The sequence below is a fragment of the Hesperophylax consimilis genome, chromosome 8 (assembly GCF_061612785.1).
Source record: "Hesperophylax consimilis isolate HC1 chromosome 8, BYU_Hcon_1.0, whole genome shotgun sequence".
NCBI lineage: Eukaryota > Metazoa > Arthropoda > Insecta > Trichoptera > Limnephilidae > Hesperophylax > Hesperophylax consimilis.
The window spans coordinates 16,285,405-16,302,111 of record NC_142843.1 but is presented as its reverse complement, the minus strand read 5'-3'; the positions used below and the strand labels follow the sequence as shown (position 1 = coordinate 16,302,111).

General features: G+C 35.1%; 1 protein-coding gene across 2 annotated transcripts; it reads left to right on the top strand.

The window, feature by feature from the left end:
• Nucleotides 1-118: 118 nt before the first annotated feature.
• On the top strand, nt 119-16,116 carry LOC149421626 (uncharacterized). Of its 2 annotated transcripts, none has more exons than XM_089634951.1 (12): nt 119-392; nt 1,604-1,783; nt 1,871-2,020; nt 4,923-5,144; nt 7,400-7,492; nt 7,942-8,011; nt 8,157-8,630; nt 8,707-9,209; nt 9,328-9,540; nt 10,990-11,240; nt 11,678-11,965; nt 15,222-16,116. In XM_089634951.1, the coding sequence occupies exons 2-12, from the start codon at nt 1,659-1,661 to the stop codon at nt 15,581-15,583; spliced, it is 2,751 nt and encodes a 916-aa protein (XP_089491077.1). In that variant the 5' UTR covers nt 119-392; nt 1,604-1,658; the 3' UTR covers nt 15,584-16,116. The 2 variants fall into 2 exon arrangements, with proteins under 2 accessions (XP_089491077.1, XP_089491076.1); XM_089634950.1 differs by having other exon boundaries at nt 119-615.
• Nucleotides 16,117-16,707: the final 591 nt, after the last annotated feature.

Sequence of the window (16,707 nt, the reverse complement as noted above, 5' to 3'; positions counted from 1 at the left end):
GATATGTACACGACCGAAATAAACATAATACGGATTACATTTCGTAACGAAATGCGGTTATTTTCATTTTGTTATGACAAATGCATGACCATTGTCAAATGTGTCAAATACGCTGTCATGCGTTGTCAAAAGTCAATAGTTTGTCCATAGATTAATTTTATTACATAGATTTGCACAATTTTGTTGTTTTTAGTTTTGAATATAGCCATCTTTATAATTCGTGCCTCTTGCCTCTCGTATTTTCTTTTTTATGTCAGTTTGACAGCGCTTCGCTCGGTGTTTTCGGTGTTTTTGTTATTATTATTGCTCAATGATTTACAATATTTGTGAAATTACAATTACCAATACCGCAACATCCGTTTTTTCAGGCGGAAAATAATAATATTTTCAGAGTGAGTTTTAATTAAGGTTTTAATTCAAATTGTAAATGGCTTCCCTAGACCTAGGTGCATCCTCCGGTCAAATTTTGGATCCATCATCGCTTACAGTTCCAATATCGCATACTGGTGCACGAAAAGAAGGCTTTGCTACTTCAAATCAATCAGAAAAGCCCAAAAGGAAACCAAAAGATGAAAAGTTTGATGTATGGAAGAGGCGACGAATAAAATATAATAAGTAATAAAAGTTTCATGATTATTATTTGTTTGGGTCCTTGTATATTTCGACTCCCTGTCGTGAGACAGCTGACTCAACGAGATTGATTATGCACAAAATACTTTCTTAGTTTGGGTTAATTAAGTGATTTATGAATATTTAAATTGAAACGAAACTTTCGAAAATAGCAGCAAAGGGATCGTTTTATAATGTAAATTTTTAACTTTCAATAAAAATGGAATTGTAATGCATCTTTTACCATCTATTCCAACGTGAATCGTTGTTTCTTGTAGTAATTAAGTTGAAACGAAGTGTCATTTCCATAATCTGTGCCCTATTAAAGTGCAGCGGTTAGGGAGGTATTTACCTCAACGAGATTGATTGCTCATTAATGACAGTTTATCCAATTGTCTTATTGTTGAGACAAATCTAATGATTGCAACTAACAAATAAAAGCCAGCAGCCGCGGATGTAAACCTCAGTGGTTCTTTTTGAAAATAAAACAGGACACCACTTCCATTCCCTAAAATCATAAAATGTACTGCCATTAATTATTCCGACTATACCAAGGAAGCTCTTCAATAAGCTTGCAGAATGCCTAATTTGTTTGGGTTACATCTACAGTTAGGTGGCTGGATGTTGTGAAGGCCTTTGGATTTAAAGATTGCTAATGTTAAAGAAGCGTTATCATTATGACTCAAAAATTGATTCCTGAAAATTTGGCTAGCTAGAGTTCATAACATAATGCAGAGTGTTTGAATTGTGAAAGGGTTATTGACCCTTTTGTAAAATGGGGCTGCATTTGGTAAGGGAGACAGAGCAGGTGGATAACAGTTTGCAGTCCCATTTTCATGGCAGGGACCGGGACATACAATTTTTTTTTTCTGAGCAAAAGATCTGAATGTTGCAAATAATAATAATTTTTGAATTGTATGAATTTAAGCATTATTAGTTTCATAGTTGTAGTATTAATTAGTTCGATGGTGATATATTTTTGTTTACGTTTCAGTCTTCCTCTCAATGAACTTCCATCAAGCGCTCAGTGTGGCCACTGTGAGAAAGAAATGCTGTGTGATAAACTGAAGCCTGGCGATATTACTAACTTTCAAAAGCGGTTTATCGAAAACTCTTCAAAAGTCAAACAAGATATATTTATCTTGAGACATTGTGCTGTTTCAGCACCCAAAAGGTAAATTAGTGATTTTCTATTATTATTCATTTATTTTTGGTAACTTTTATTTTAGTCACAACCTATCGTATTCTCTTCAAATTTTAGGTGTCGGTCTAAAGATGGGATCCAGAAAAAATCTATGGTTGTTCACTACAATGTATCAACGGTACTGGGAAACCTAGTTCCTGTTTGTAGGAAAACTTTCACAAGTTTACTAGGCATCAAAAGCAGCCGTGTGCAGGGTGTTCTCAACAGGTAAGTGCCTAAACAAGTCTAGATTGAAGTGATTTATCAAACAATTTAACAATGCCTTCAGAGGCAAAGTATTTATTATTAACCTCGTCGCAATTATGGCCGAAACGGTGCCGCGAAACGAACAAATGCTCAGAAGAGTATGACTGAAACGGTGCGACCGCAGCTAAAATTCAAATGCTCTCATATTTAAGCATATATTATAGGCACAATAGAATTCCCTCAAAACTCCTATAACTTTGAAGTGGTCAAAAAAAGAAAACTCCTATAACTTTGAAGTGGTTGAAAAAAGAAAACTCCTATAACTTTGAAGTGGTCGAAGAGTTTACCTACCTGGGCTCCATCATAACGCAGGACAACGAAGACCCAGTAGAAGTAAGAAAGCGCATCACAGCCGCTAACAACACTTACTTTGCGTTGCTGCCAGTGTTCAAATCCCGAAACGTCCATAGGAAAACCAAAATAACCCTGTATAAAACAATTATTAGAACGGTCTTGGCCTATGGATGTGAGGCGGGAACACTGACAGCAAAGTCTGCGGAACGGCTGGACACCTTCGAAAGAAAGGTACTTCGAAGAATCTTAGGAGCGGTGCGAGCGGGAGAGGCATGGAGAATCCGCCACAATAAGGAGCTATATGACATCTACCAAGCTCCCAGACTCTATACTCATTTACGGCTCCAAAGACTAAGATGGGCCGGACATGTGCACCGAATGCCAAGCACACGTGTACCAAAGAAGGTTCTAACAGGACACCCGGGAGGCAAACGAAAGGCGGGCAGACCTAGGCTGAGATGGGAGGACGATGTCAGGAAAGATGCCAGAGGACTACTCATGTTGCAGATTGGAAGACGACGGCCGAGGACAGAGGGCGGTGGAGGCTCATGTTAAAGGAGGCCAAGGCTCGAAATGGGCTGTAGCGCCATTGAAGAAGAAGAAGAAGAATTCCCTAACTATCATAATGTCTTTATTACTACATCACTAGATGGCTGTAGGAGTGCCTTTTTGAATTTACAAAATACAACATTAGACGTGTGTTACGAAGGTACACTGTCATGAACACATGGAAATATTAAAGTAAAACAACAAACCAATAAGAAAGTGTGGATGTTTATGGAACCTATTATTTTGGTAGAGTATTTAGTATGATCTTTTTTAAAAATGTTTTATCATTTGCTTGCCATTCTTAAATCACATTCAGCGGTTAGACCGGTCAGTGGTTGAGTGGGCATAGCGCTTGGGTCTCACCCGAGCGTCACGTGTTCGATTCCTCGGCTGGCTAAGTCCTCCATCACAACACAAGCAACATTTTCGGCTTTCTGTGGTGGTAGTAGGAGATTTTCAAACATTGTTGGGTTATTCGTAACCTGGGAATGTTTGTCTTTCTTTTTAAAAAAAAAAAAAAAACATTAGATTTGAACGGCTGGCATTAGGTTTTTTCAGTTTGTGATCACGAATCATCTATAATCACGAATTATGGAAAAGGAACGAAGCAACCATAAGCGGCGTTTTGCGCCGTTTGCGGTTACTTGTCTCCTTTCCCATAATTCGTAGTCGCGTGTCGGTTTTGCAAATGTTTACATCGGGAGATCATATATACCTACCAGCACAGGTTTGGGATTGCCTTCATTAAACACGGTGTCTGGAAACTCGTGGTTCAATCTGGTGAATCTTCCTCACAATTGGAGTCGATTTTGTAATGTTTTTGAAATTAACTTCAAATTTGATTTAATTTTAAAAAAATTGGGTCGAAGAGGAATCGACAAAAATCAAGTGCTGTAAAGACATGGGAAATATTGCGCATGTGATCTCTGCACACGGCAGATAAGCTATGTAGCTTGTGGTAGCTTGTAGCCCAGTAAACTGTTGGTATTTCTGTTTTCGAATTTACCGCCTTTCAACTGAACGTCATTATCTTATCATCGTCAAAAACCAAGTGCTGTAAAGACATGGGAAATATTGCGCATGTGATCTCTGCACACGGCAGATAAGCTATGTAGCTTGTAGCCCAGTAAACTGTTGGTATTTCTGTTTTCAAATTTACCGTCTTTCAACTGAACGTCATTATCTTATCATCGTCAAAAACCAAGTGCTGTAAAGACATGGGAAATATTGCGCATGTGATCTCTGCACACGGCAGATAAGCTATGTAGCTTGTGGTAGCTTGTAGCCCCGTAAACTGTTGGTATTTCTGTTTTCGAATTTACCGCCTTTAAACTGAACGTCATTATCTTATCATCGACAAATTGAATCATGGGTACTATTGTAACAGGTAATTCAATATATTAATATAAATTGTAATTTGGCAAGAAAACGGCCGAAAGGCGCGTAAACATGCAAACAGTAACAGACAATTGTCAATCAAGTCAGTCACATTATTATTTTTAAATCATTTTTAACTAAAATAAATATTAAAAGTAAAAATGATAATTAGTAGTTAGTTATGTGATTCTGGCGGTGTCATGATAAATATTGAGCTCCCACTTAAACTCGGTACCTCTAGCTGTATACTGGAAGTACATTGCGTCGTTCTCTCTCGCCCACCGACCAATTTGTACTGTTTGCAGGCCCCAATACAAATATATGGATCGGTGGGCTCTCAGTATACAGAAACTCGGTTTTTGTCGATTCTTTACCGACCCATGAGACGACTGCCTAAAACTCATTATCAGTCTATTTGCTGTCAATGACTTTTTTATTCAATATATAATATTATTATTAGTTAATCTATGATATGTAATATATTTTAAAAAAATAAGAAAAATGAACAATAAAAACTCACTCACTTCAGTTTGCCAAAAGTGAGTTTAAAAATAATAAATTTTAAATGGCATTACAAAATTTACTTTGAAACCATAAATACTTTTTTTTAAATTTGGTTACTATTGTGAGACATTGTTTCTAGATATATTCAATCGAAGAAGATTCCAACTGAAAACCGTGGTGGTGATAGACATTCCAAGAAATTCCAGAAGAAACTGCAGTCAGTCTGCAATTTCCTGACTAACCTCTCCGGCGCTGCGGACAACTGCGCCCGATGTGGGGCTACCAAGAAAATACTGTCTGCAGAAGAAGACATGAGAAAACTTCTCTATAGTTACAATGTTAATGTGCCATTTGATCTGAGGTTTGTTCAAAATATACATTATTATGTATATTAGTTTAACATTTATTTATTCTTATACAGGGTGGGGCAAAAGTAATCACCCAATGTTCTTTTGCTGTAATTTTTTTTTTATGATAAACTTTGGTACTGCTTGTGAAATTTGTTTATTTAATCCATTAGAATTTATTTCATCAAGTCGAGAAAATGATATCGGCAAAGTGGCCGCCGCCAGAGTTGATGACCATACGGGCCCGTTTTATGGCATTTTCCATCACTCTTGCCAGAACTTCGGGCGACGGGTCCTCTCATTCCTGGCGAAAATCCTCCTTAAGGGCTTCAAGCTACTTACAAAATATTTTTGTGAAGTTTTCAATAAGTTGAAACCGAAGAAAAGATTTGCGCAAACCTCTGGTACGAGCGTCAAGTGGCGAGTGGCGAGCGCAGTTCGTTTGTTTATCTTGTATAACGCAAACAAGTCAAAACACGCGAGCAGTGTTCGGGTTATCGCTGTACGATACACGTGCCGTCCGCGAACACCGCTCGTTCAAAAGCATTAAGTGGTTAAACAATATTGTACTACCAGCTTAAGAATACGCATTAGCAATATGTTTTATCATTTCATATTCATTTTTTGTCACTTCTGGACTCCTAGAGCCGCCTCTGTGTGTAACATATTTTAACTTTTGACTTTGCTGGAGATCAAAAATGTGTGGTGTTGTTTAGTGACTTTTGTCTGAACAGTGACAATGTAGGCTTTTTTATGTCTGCTATTAAAACATTCTTTTCGGGAAATGAGAAAACTCGTCATACGCCTTTTTACAGTAAGACGCGGGAGACGAGTGTACTCGTTTTGTTGCGCAAAGCGGTAAGGAGCAGGAAACTTGTAAACAAGTAATTCTAAATGGGTGCGGGGTCATGTGTTTTCTATTGTCGGCGGTACCCGATCTATCTACCTGTCAATACAATGAGTTTGAAACACAACAAAAAATAACAAGTGTAAAAATGAACAGTCAGAACATTGCAATTATTTTATTACCTGATATACCTGATAATTTTAACAAAGGATTTTGTTTTTGCATATTCGTTTGTCTCGCCAGTAACTGCTTTATACCGCTTACGTACAGACGTCTTATATTCGTGTTTCTGAGTTCATTTTGCTTTTATTACACATTTTTGGATATATTAAATTTTCGTATTAAAGAAGAACTATTTTGTGTTGGTGAAAAATCTCAAGTTTTTTTGATCTGCCTCTTGTTTCTTGAGTGATATTGTTTTTGATAAATATTATTTTTGAATGTTATAGATAATTTAACTTTCCTAAAGATTATAATTTTACTTTCCCCGAAAATGAATCAAGATACATACGAGAGTGATGATGAATTGTTTGCTGACAATTTATCTAATTGTTCCTGCCAAAGTGACATAGAAAGTTTATCCGATTACGATCCTTGTGAAGAAGATGTTATTCCTCTTCCATCAACGTTTACCCGAAGAAGAATAAGTTCATCATCTAGTTCTGATTTAGACCATGGTGAAGAATGGTCATCAAGAGATACTCCACCACTTTTGGAGGAGTTTCTAGGGCAGCCAGGAATAAATACCGAAGACGTTCCTGACAGCGTGGTAGATGCCGTAAATTTGTTTATCGACGACAATTTGTTTGCGTTCCTTGTGGAGGAATCAAACCGTTATTAACCGTTAGTCAGAACCGGCAAAAATGAAAACATTTTACGTCGTCGCGTATGTTCCGCTCACAAACTACGCAGTGAAATGCGGTACATGTGCAAGTTTTACAATGTGCCCCTGAATAAAGGAAAGTGTTTCGAACGCTATCACACATTAAAGCACTATTAGGTTATAGTTTTTTTTATATGTATTGAAAATTTCTAAAAAATCTTGTAATTTTGTATGAATAAAGTTATTTCGATTGTGAAATACTGTTTTTTCTATGATTCCCAAGAAAGTAGAATGTTTTTGTTCATAAAAAAAGTAATTACACATACATTGCTAAGTAAATAAATAGAGACATCTTTTTAAAGTAAAACACTGAAAGTTTCATCTAAAAATATCAAATAGATCATAAGGTATGAATATTTTATGGAAAGTCTAATTTTGGCGCTAAAATTTAACAAAACACCCGCGCTACGCCGTGATTTGGCGGGATAATGCCCGACCATTTAGTGTCAAGTTTGATGTGCTTAACAATAATAGCTTTAGGCTTTTGTAATGTTGTCCTGTTTACTTATTTTAGGTTTAAAGTTGTTATATTTTTCCAGGGTTGTGGAATCTTACTTCCGGACTATATTCACAAAGCATTTCAACATATCGTTTGGTGTTTGCAAGGACAAGGATAAGGAGCATTGTTATAGGTAAATATTTTTATAAATTATACTAGCTGTACCCCGCCACGCATTGCTGTGGCTCAATCTGCGCAGATAGAAGAACAATAGCGCATTTTGCCTTTACGTCCAACAGAATGGCGCTGTTTTTCAAACAAGCTTGTTTTTACCTGTCACAGATGAATCTATATAATATAGGTATATAACAACACACACGTATTCGATATAATGCTGTGTCAAAATTTGAAAAACTTTCGTAGATTTAACATTCTGAGCAAACAAACATTTACATTTTTATTTATATAGATTTCTAGTCTGAGCATTTCGAGGATCGTTAGTTTCTTACTAATTCAATTAAAATTGAATGGTTTTATTGATCAACATACATATTGACTGCTTGTGGTCGAAAAATTCCTCAATGCATGTAACTAATAATTTCATTGAATAAAGAAACTTTAAAAAAAAAAAATGTATTTCAGATGTCCAGTGAAAAAGAAAATCAAATCAAAAAAAAAAAATGATCCAGACAAAGATGATATGGAACTAAAGGTTGGTGTTTTTTTTTTAAAACCACATAAGAAATTCTAGGGCTTAAGGTCAAACAATAATTATTATTAATATGCCTTTATGTATAATAATTATGGTTGTGGTTAAAAAGTGTGTATTAAAATAAAATAAATGAATTGGTTTTTAGATTTTAGAAATGTCATTTCCTCCCGGAGAGCGTTTCCTATTTGCCCCGGTCCCAGCGACAAGGGAACCACTCGGGGAAATGGAGTGGAAGTCAGGAGATGAATTAGAATTTGAAATTGCCAATCAGAAAGTGTACTACAAAAAGACTGTAACACAGCAGCAACAAGGAGTTACAGAAAATGAGAATGTAGTAGAAGAGGAATCTCATCAAAATCAGCATAATCATCAAGGACAGCAAAATCATCGGGAACAGCAAAATCATGAGGAACAGCAAAATCATCAAGAACCACAAAATCATCAGGAACCACAAAATCATCAGGAACAAAATCACCAAGGACAACAAAATCATCACGGACATCAAAATCACCAAGGACAACAAAATCATCAAGGACAACAAAATCATCTAGAACGGCAGCAATCTCATCAGGAACACCAGTCTCATCAACATCATCATACTGAACAACCTTTAGGCCAGGTATATTTTATTGAAGTTTTTTAATAAAATCTTCAATGTTTAACATTTTGTTTTCTTATTAATGTTTTAATTTCAGATGCCGATATTACACAATTTACTGATACGCCCATCCACCGAATTAGAGTTCCACATTTTAGACGGAAACCACGGTCACAATAATTCTCAGCAGATGTCTTCTCACGAAAGCCAATTGCACCAATTAACCGCACCGCAACACGGCAATCTGATCAATATACACCATCTGCAGCAACAAAACATGGAGAATATTCAAATTCAAGGACAGAACCATTACATTATGCATCCCTCCCATCACAATCTGATCCATCATCCCAACCAACAGCACAATGTCGTCTACTCCTCTGGGAGTAATCATCTGATTCAAAATAACGGCCACAATGGCGGCCAAAGTAATCTAGCCATGAATATCAATACTAGTATGAGCAAGGACAATACTGTCATTCATCTGGGCAATCATTATGTGAACCTTCAACCAGTCCAGAATCTAAACAACCATCAAAATATGCATCAGACACTTATAAATAATCCTGGATGTGCAAAGCCAGATTACCACTTTGTCAGGTGAATTAAACCATTATAATATTTGCCATGAAATCTTTAAGATTTTCATACATCATTAGATTGAATGAATATTCTATGAAATGCGAAATCAATTTTGTAATAATTTTTTTGTTTGCAGTTTATCAAATCAGCATTCCCAGACTAGTAATCAACACGAACATCAGGTTTTACAGGAACAACAAGAAGCGATAATTCCATTAAAAAACATCCAATCAAGTAATGAAAACTCGACTCCTCCTAAAAAGCCTCTATTTAAATGTTTACCGTGTCGACTAACATTTATTTCCAAGGGAACATATCACTTGCATAAAAAACGCCACGCTGACAGCAAGTAAGTACTTTTGTTATATTGTATTTATCATCATGGTGCTACATCCCAGGGTGGGAATTGACTTACTCTGTTCTCCTCCAGTTTTTCTCCAGTCCTGAGGTGTTCCCATTCTGCTCCGATTTTATTTCACCTCTTCCTCGGTCTGTCACTTTCACTGGTGCCCTGTCATCCGGCATTCTTTACACGTGCTGTACATTTGCAGACTTTTATTACACATTAAGTATATTTAACTACCGTCATATGGGCATGCGCCTATTATCATAGTCGAAAGAATAAAATTGAATTGTCACGTAAAATTTATATTAAATACAAAAAAAATATTATTTTTAACTTCTTGATCGCCGAAGCAATATTGTTGTTGTTTGCCAGCCGATTCTATTCTCGTAATAACTTACTTGTATTTGTAAATTGTACTCTCTTATGATGTCTTTATATATCTATAAAATAGTATATACAGGGTGTATCGGCACGTACCCGACAAACTTTAACCAGCTTTTCCTTAGCACATTTGGAGTAAAAAATGTTATGGGCACTTTGCTGTCCGGTAACATTTTTTTTCAATTACAAACAAAAAATTATAAAAAAATCCGCACTCCGTCACTGTCATTGACATTGTTTCTCGTGTTCAACAGCTGTTATTAGCAAGTGTGTCAAAAAGCGTCTTCGCTCTTTCATACACACTAAATAATAATAGTTAAAAATGAGACGAATGGTGCCATGCCATTTCGTTGTGATTGTAAAAGCGCGCCAATGTAGGTACGTACGTATATTATTCAACGAAACTCGAATAAAATATTGCCAGATGGGTTTTCAAACTGTGACAAAGGATAAAACAGTGGTGACATGTGGTGAAAATGTAATATTATGAATGAACCATATGAATGGTAAATTTTTTATTAAAAAAAATGTTACCGGACAGCAAAGTGCCCATAACATTTTTTACTCCAAATGTGCTAAGGAATAGCTGGTTAAAGTTTGTCGGGTACGTGCCGATACACCCTGTATTTAATTACCATATGTAGTTTCCCCAGAACAGCTAGTTATATTCAGAGAATTTTTTTAATAGTTTCCTGAATATGCTGGCAAACAAGAGGCCATTAGTAGATGTGTTGTATTATGTAAACAACCTTTTTAAAAAACAATAAGAAAAAGGAAATAAATATGTATTTAGATAAAAAATAATTAAAATAACCAAAAATATTCAAATTTCACGTGTGCAAAATTTCATCAATATTGGAATGAAACGGATTTGTATAAAAAAACAAATCCACCCATAGACACTTTTCTTTATGTGTATAATATATATACATATATGAAGATCGATAAAATATTTCAGACGACTTCTTACTACGCTTGGTCAAAAAAACATTGTTTGGTTATACTTATTTTTATAATAATATATTTTATTTATCTCAAAATTACAATAATTATTATTCTGTTATTTTCTAGGGACCTGAAATGCGAACAGTGTGGTAGAAATTTTGTGCGTACTGATTCATTCCAACAACACGTCCGAACCCACTTTGACTTCAAACCATTTAAATGTGAAGAATGTGGCATCTCTTTTTCCCACCAGATAAACTTGGACATTCACATGTCAAGACACCAATCCACCATATCAGAAAGTCTGGAGAAAGTTGCCAAGTGTGAGATGTGCCTGAAGGGATTCTCAACTCAGGCTGAACTTGATGCTCATTCAGGTGATTATTTTCTATCTACTAGAGCTTTTATATTTTGCAATGTATTTTTCTTAAGTTTATTGTCAAAATGCGTACTGCGCAGGAAATATTTTTGCATTACATTCAATTTCAAATAAATTACTTGTTTCGAAAGCAGAGAACTGACGCAGGCTGGGAGAAATATCTCCCAAAATAGCTCTAGGGGTTAAACCCTTTGGGGACCTATCTGCCTCATTCCATTTTCCCAGTCTTCTTAGTTTACCTTCCATATATAAATATATATGTAATATACATTATACTATATTGTGTCTCGTTTTCCACTTGTATTATGAGTTTCTAGACACTGAGTAGGTATAGGTTTTTAATTACTTGTCTATATAAGGACCTATGCAGTTGATTTTTAAATAATTTGTTATTATTCGTATTCAATAATTCTCCATTATCTTCTTCCATTTCAGATTTGCATATCACAACAAGACAACTGAAGGAGATGCCGGTCGATGCTTCTAAACAGTGTCAAGTCTGTCATGGGAAATTTGCCTCAAGACAAACCTTAGAAACCCATATGAAATCTCACAAATGTAACAATTACTCAGAGTTATCAAAATGCTCTGCTGAGCATATTGAGGACACATCATACAAATGTGGGTCTTGTGGTATGTGCTGTGAGTCTGCAACAGATCTGCAGCGTCACAAGAAAACGCATGAAATTGCTGAATCAATAGATTATCTCTGCAAACTGTGTGGTATGTTCGCTGTCTTAAATTTTTCAATACATATTACTAATATGTACAGCTTTTCTTAAGATGGGTTGTTTCACAGAATTTGAACAATTCATCAAATTTAAAAGTTAAAATTCAAGTTCTCTGAAGGTTCTATTCAAGTTTTGTTATTAATTCTTCATGGGCCGGTTGTTTCACGGTACTTGTATAATACACAACAGAATATGAATAAGACTCTCACAGAACTTTGATATTTACTTTGAAATTTGATGAATTGTTCCATTTATTCTATGTATTGTTATATTGCCTAGTACATAATTATTTATCATATTATAATAGTGCACTCTTCACTTGTCTTATGGTTACCATTTGACCTTTACATACCTGAAGGTAAAATCACATATCACCCGAAGGGGTTCACTAGGGTCCCCCATATACCGCAGAGCGATCGTGTCTCTTAACCCATTTCCTCCGAGCCCCCAGAATTTAGGATTGCAATCTTAGAAAGTCTTTCTTCCCGGCCGCAATAATTTATGCCTCTCAACAAAATGTTCATCCTTACGTAAATAGTAGAATGCATCGCCGTCTTAAGATTTATTTATATGTATTTCCTTAACCTTCCAGCGGGCGCGCTGTCGTAAAATTTACGACAAACGCGCCTTATCGCTTCCCCCACTCTTGCGACTTAGTTGTAAGCATCGAGCTTCGAGCTATGCTAGAGTCAAATCAAATGTCAAACATTTACCGCAAGATATAAATGCTTTTCTCAAAGTGAATTACGGTAGGGCAGTTGAACCGATAACAGAAGAAGAAAACAGAAGCTTTCCAAAATGCGGTGTTTGTCGGTTATGTGCACTGGATAAGAAAAGATCCTCAGCATCAATGAAGTGTTGCCGTTGCCAGTCCTTTACATGCAAGAACCATTCTTCAGTTGAGGTGGTTTGTAAAAATTGTAAGGATGAGAATATTGATTCTGACTAAATAGGTGGATACAATATTTTGTTTTGAAATATTAACATGTTTAGAGTGTTGCTTCGTTTTTTTTAAGAAAGTCAAATATATTTTTTTTAAGTACTGCCTATTATGATTTTTCATATCCTTAAAGAAATTCCCTAACGTTTGTATAAAGAAAACACCACTTACATGGAGAAAACTTGATGACGTAAAATTTACGACAAGCGCCCGCTCAAGGGAAATTTCTCAACGCGCCCGCTGGAAGGTTAAATAAATACAAAAAGTTACACCATTTAAATAATTTCAAAACAAAAATTAATTCAGTTGCTGCGGTTAGTTTCAGTCAAAATAACTTTGGATGGGATGGATTAATACACTTTTTGCATTTTTCAGTTACTATTTTTTCATACCTTCCGTTTTAAATGGACATCACCCATCTTTGCCCAGCAGTTATTCACAATGATATATAACACCCATAGTGGACTAGATCGCCAACCTGGCGGCCATTGCCGTAGGAATTTGAAGCCATCTTGAAAGAGTCAGATTACGGCGAGAATTCAAAATACATGCATTCTATCGTACATTAAGAACATATTTTTATGTAGTATATTATCAGTTATAATATACTACATGAATATACATTAAATAATATTAAATTAATACCAGTATCACATATTCGTGACTTGGGTGTAATATTCGATGAAAACTTGTCATTCATTGAACACATCAACTATATATCTAATAAGACTTTAAAGATGCTTGGCTTCCTTTGCAGAACTTTAAGTAATATTAACTTAATTTTAAGTCCATAGATTGTATGAGAACCCTCTATATTTCATTAGTCAGAAGTCAATTGGAGTATAATTCACCTATTTGGTCCCCTTTATATAAAGTTCACTCCAATAATATAGAAAGAGTTCAGCACAAATTTCTTAAGTACGTTAATTTTAAGCTCGGAATTCCTATTGATTACATTAATTATGTCAGTTTGATGAATCAATTGCATCTAATAACACTGTCTGACAGGAGAATTATTTCAGACCTGGTTGTGTTACACAGAGTCATTAACAACTTAATTGATAGTCCTGCCATCCTTGCCACTATTAAACTACATGTGCCGACTAGGAATACAAGACAAAATATAACATTTTTCTGTAATACATACTCGACCAACTATCAGACACACTCACTGACCAATAGGATGCATGATCTGGGCAACAAGTATGGGGGCGCTATTGATTTATTTATTGACTCCATATATAGAATTAAGCATAATCTACACCAACACTTTGTTGAATCCTACAAATTAGAGTAGCGTTGGTAAATTAGTTTTAATGTTTTGTCTTATATGTAGTGTTGTTGTAATTTCTTTTTTACTTTATGTTACTCTTACGTTTTACTAATATTGTTTCATATTTTTTAATATTTTCTTATTATACTTGCAATCACAATTTTACAAGTGTGTATTTTGTACCTTCTTTAAAATGGATTATATCTATTTACTGTCAATATCTCCTGTATAATACAGATATTCTCCTATGTACACTGCATCATGTATCACTTCTATGTAAAAGCCTTTTTAGGCGTATATATATATAAATAAATAAATATTTGTTTAAACATCTTTTTATGAAATGTATACTATATTTCTGATTAAATTCTAATTTTCTCTTCTTGTCGCGTCTGTTGGTGCAACCCCATGCTGCACACGCCACAACCATGGTTCAAACAATCCAAAATGTTTAATTAAACTTGATAAACTTGCAATCAATTCTCCATTGTACACAAGCAGGCAAATCACGCTGGCTGACCTTTACAAGATGGCGGATCGGCTCTTCAAATCACTACGGGCACTGCTATACGGGAGGTAGGGTGATCGGCGATCTAGTCTACTATGGGTGTTATATATCTATGGTTATTCATTAGGTCATGCAAAAGGGTAAAAGAGATAGTACAAAATCGAGCTTAACTCAAATACATATTATAGCCCTTTCCAGTGAAATGCACTTTTTACGTTCGCACTTGCGGCTTGTTTACGGTAAGGATTTATTTTGAAGTAATGGTGATCTGGAGGGGGGGGGGGGTTAAAATCATCGTAATTAGGTAGATATGATTTAAAAAATTAGTAATTAGTAATTTTTTTTATAAGGTATGTTATTTAAAAACAACTTAGATATCGCACAAAACTCACGTTTGTGGGATGCTAAAAAATATATTCAACATTATGGGGAGGTGCTTACCCAAATTATGAAATTATCTAGCACCCATGTGTGCAGGTACCTACTTATAATTATTTAAAATGTAATTGTTTTTTTTACTTTTTCAGATGCCAAATTCAAATCAGCGCACTTGCTGAAGCGCCACTTATTCAGTCACTCTAACGGGCGACCATACAAGTGCAAATTTTGCCCCCGCGCTTTTACCAGAGAGTTTTGCCTCAACAGACACCTGATTCAACACTCGGTGGCCAATCCATTACAATGCGTAATCTGTGGAAGACTGTTGCGTGATCTCAAAAGTCTTGATGAGCATTCTAAAACTCACAATGTAGAAAAAAAAAAGGAATTTGAAGAAAATTCCGTTCCCATATCTGGTAATTTTATCCTGTCTCCACAAAAGGATGAACCACAGTCTAGTGATGGCAATACCGAGGAGAGTAAATTCGAACCTCAAGATGTCACAAACTAGCATCGTTTATATGAGTAACAAGTAATAAAGCACAGTTATTTCACAGAAATTCAAATGTAACATTGTCATCAAATGGCAATTCGGCACTATTTTGGTTTGTTTTTACAGTTGATAGGTTCCCGTTAAATACCGATTCTAAGTCCGTTTCAGCTTTTGAACATATTGTGATCAGAAGAAGAGGACAACTATTATGTTGTTAAGCTTGTCAGCTTATTACAATTTGATAGAAAGCTGAAACGCACTTGGAATCGGCGTTTAATTGTGACTTTACATATGTCTAAAAAGCAAAATGTCGCTGAATGACCATTTGATGACAATGTTACATTTGAATTTCTGCAAAACAACTGGGCCTAAGTCATGCACTTAGATGCAAGCTGTACAGGAAAAGGAAGATTATAAGCGAATTATTCCAATATAAGTACTTTTTTATTTTTTTTCAATGCTTTGTAATTGTAGATATTAAATTATTTTAGTTTAGGTTTAGTCGTTATTTATTATTCTTGTACTATTTATTGAATTGTATCATGTATTCATGAAACTTCATTTGAAAAATATAACATATAATAATTATGTTATAAAATATAAAAGAAAATAAAAAAACAAACATTAATTTGTTATAATTTCTGACCATCTTCAACGTAATTTATAATTTATTTTAAAAAGGAACTCCAGTGAAAAATATTATGGCTAAAAATATAATATTCACATTAATTAAATTCATTTAAAAAAAAAAGAAAGACAAACATTCTCCGGTTACGAATAACCTGACAATATTTGGAAATCTCCTACTACCACCACAGTAAACAGAAAATGTTGCTCGTGTATACAAATCAAACAATGCTGATTCTGAACATATACGTTTTATTATGTGTAGGATTTATAAATTGTCTTTTAAGGCGATGCACCACGTCGTGTAATATTTTAAATGGAGCCGCTATCAATAACAACCCTTACGTAGATGGCGATAAGGTTTAAATTCCCGCTTTACCGCCTTATCCGCCTGTTTTGATTTATGCAAGAAAAAAAACATGGCCAAAAAGTGCCTTTTATTTTATTTTGTGGATGTTCAGGCATAAATATTTTTTTTTTTCAATCATTTTATAAATAACTTAATTTGCCACAGT

Coding starts and splice junctions, on each gene's coding strand:
- LOC149421626 (XM_089634950.1), top strand. CDS start 428: ATGGCTTCCCTAGACCTAGGTGCATCCTCCGGTCAAATTTTGGATCCA. Junction 8,012..8,156: donor AAGATGATATGGAACTAAAG/GTTGGTGTTTTT, acceptor ATTGGTTTTTAG/ATTTTAGAAATGTCATTTCC. Junction 11,966..15,221: donor TTATCTCTGCAAACTGTGTG/GTATGTTCGCTG, acceptor TTACTTTTTCAG/ATGCCAAATTCAAATCAGCG.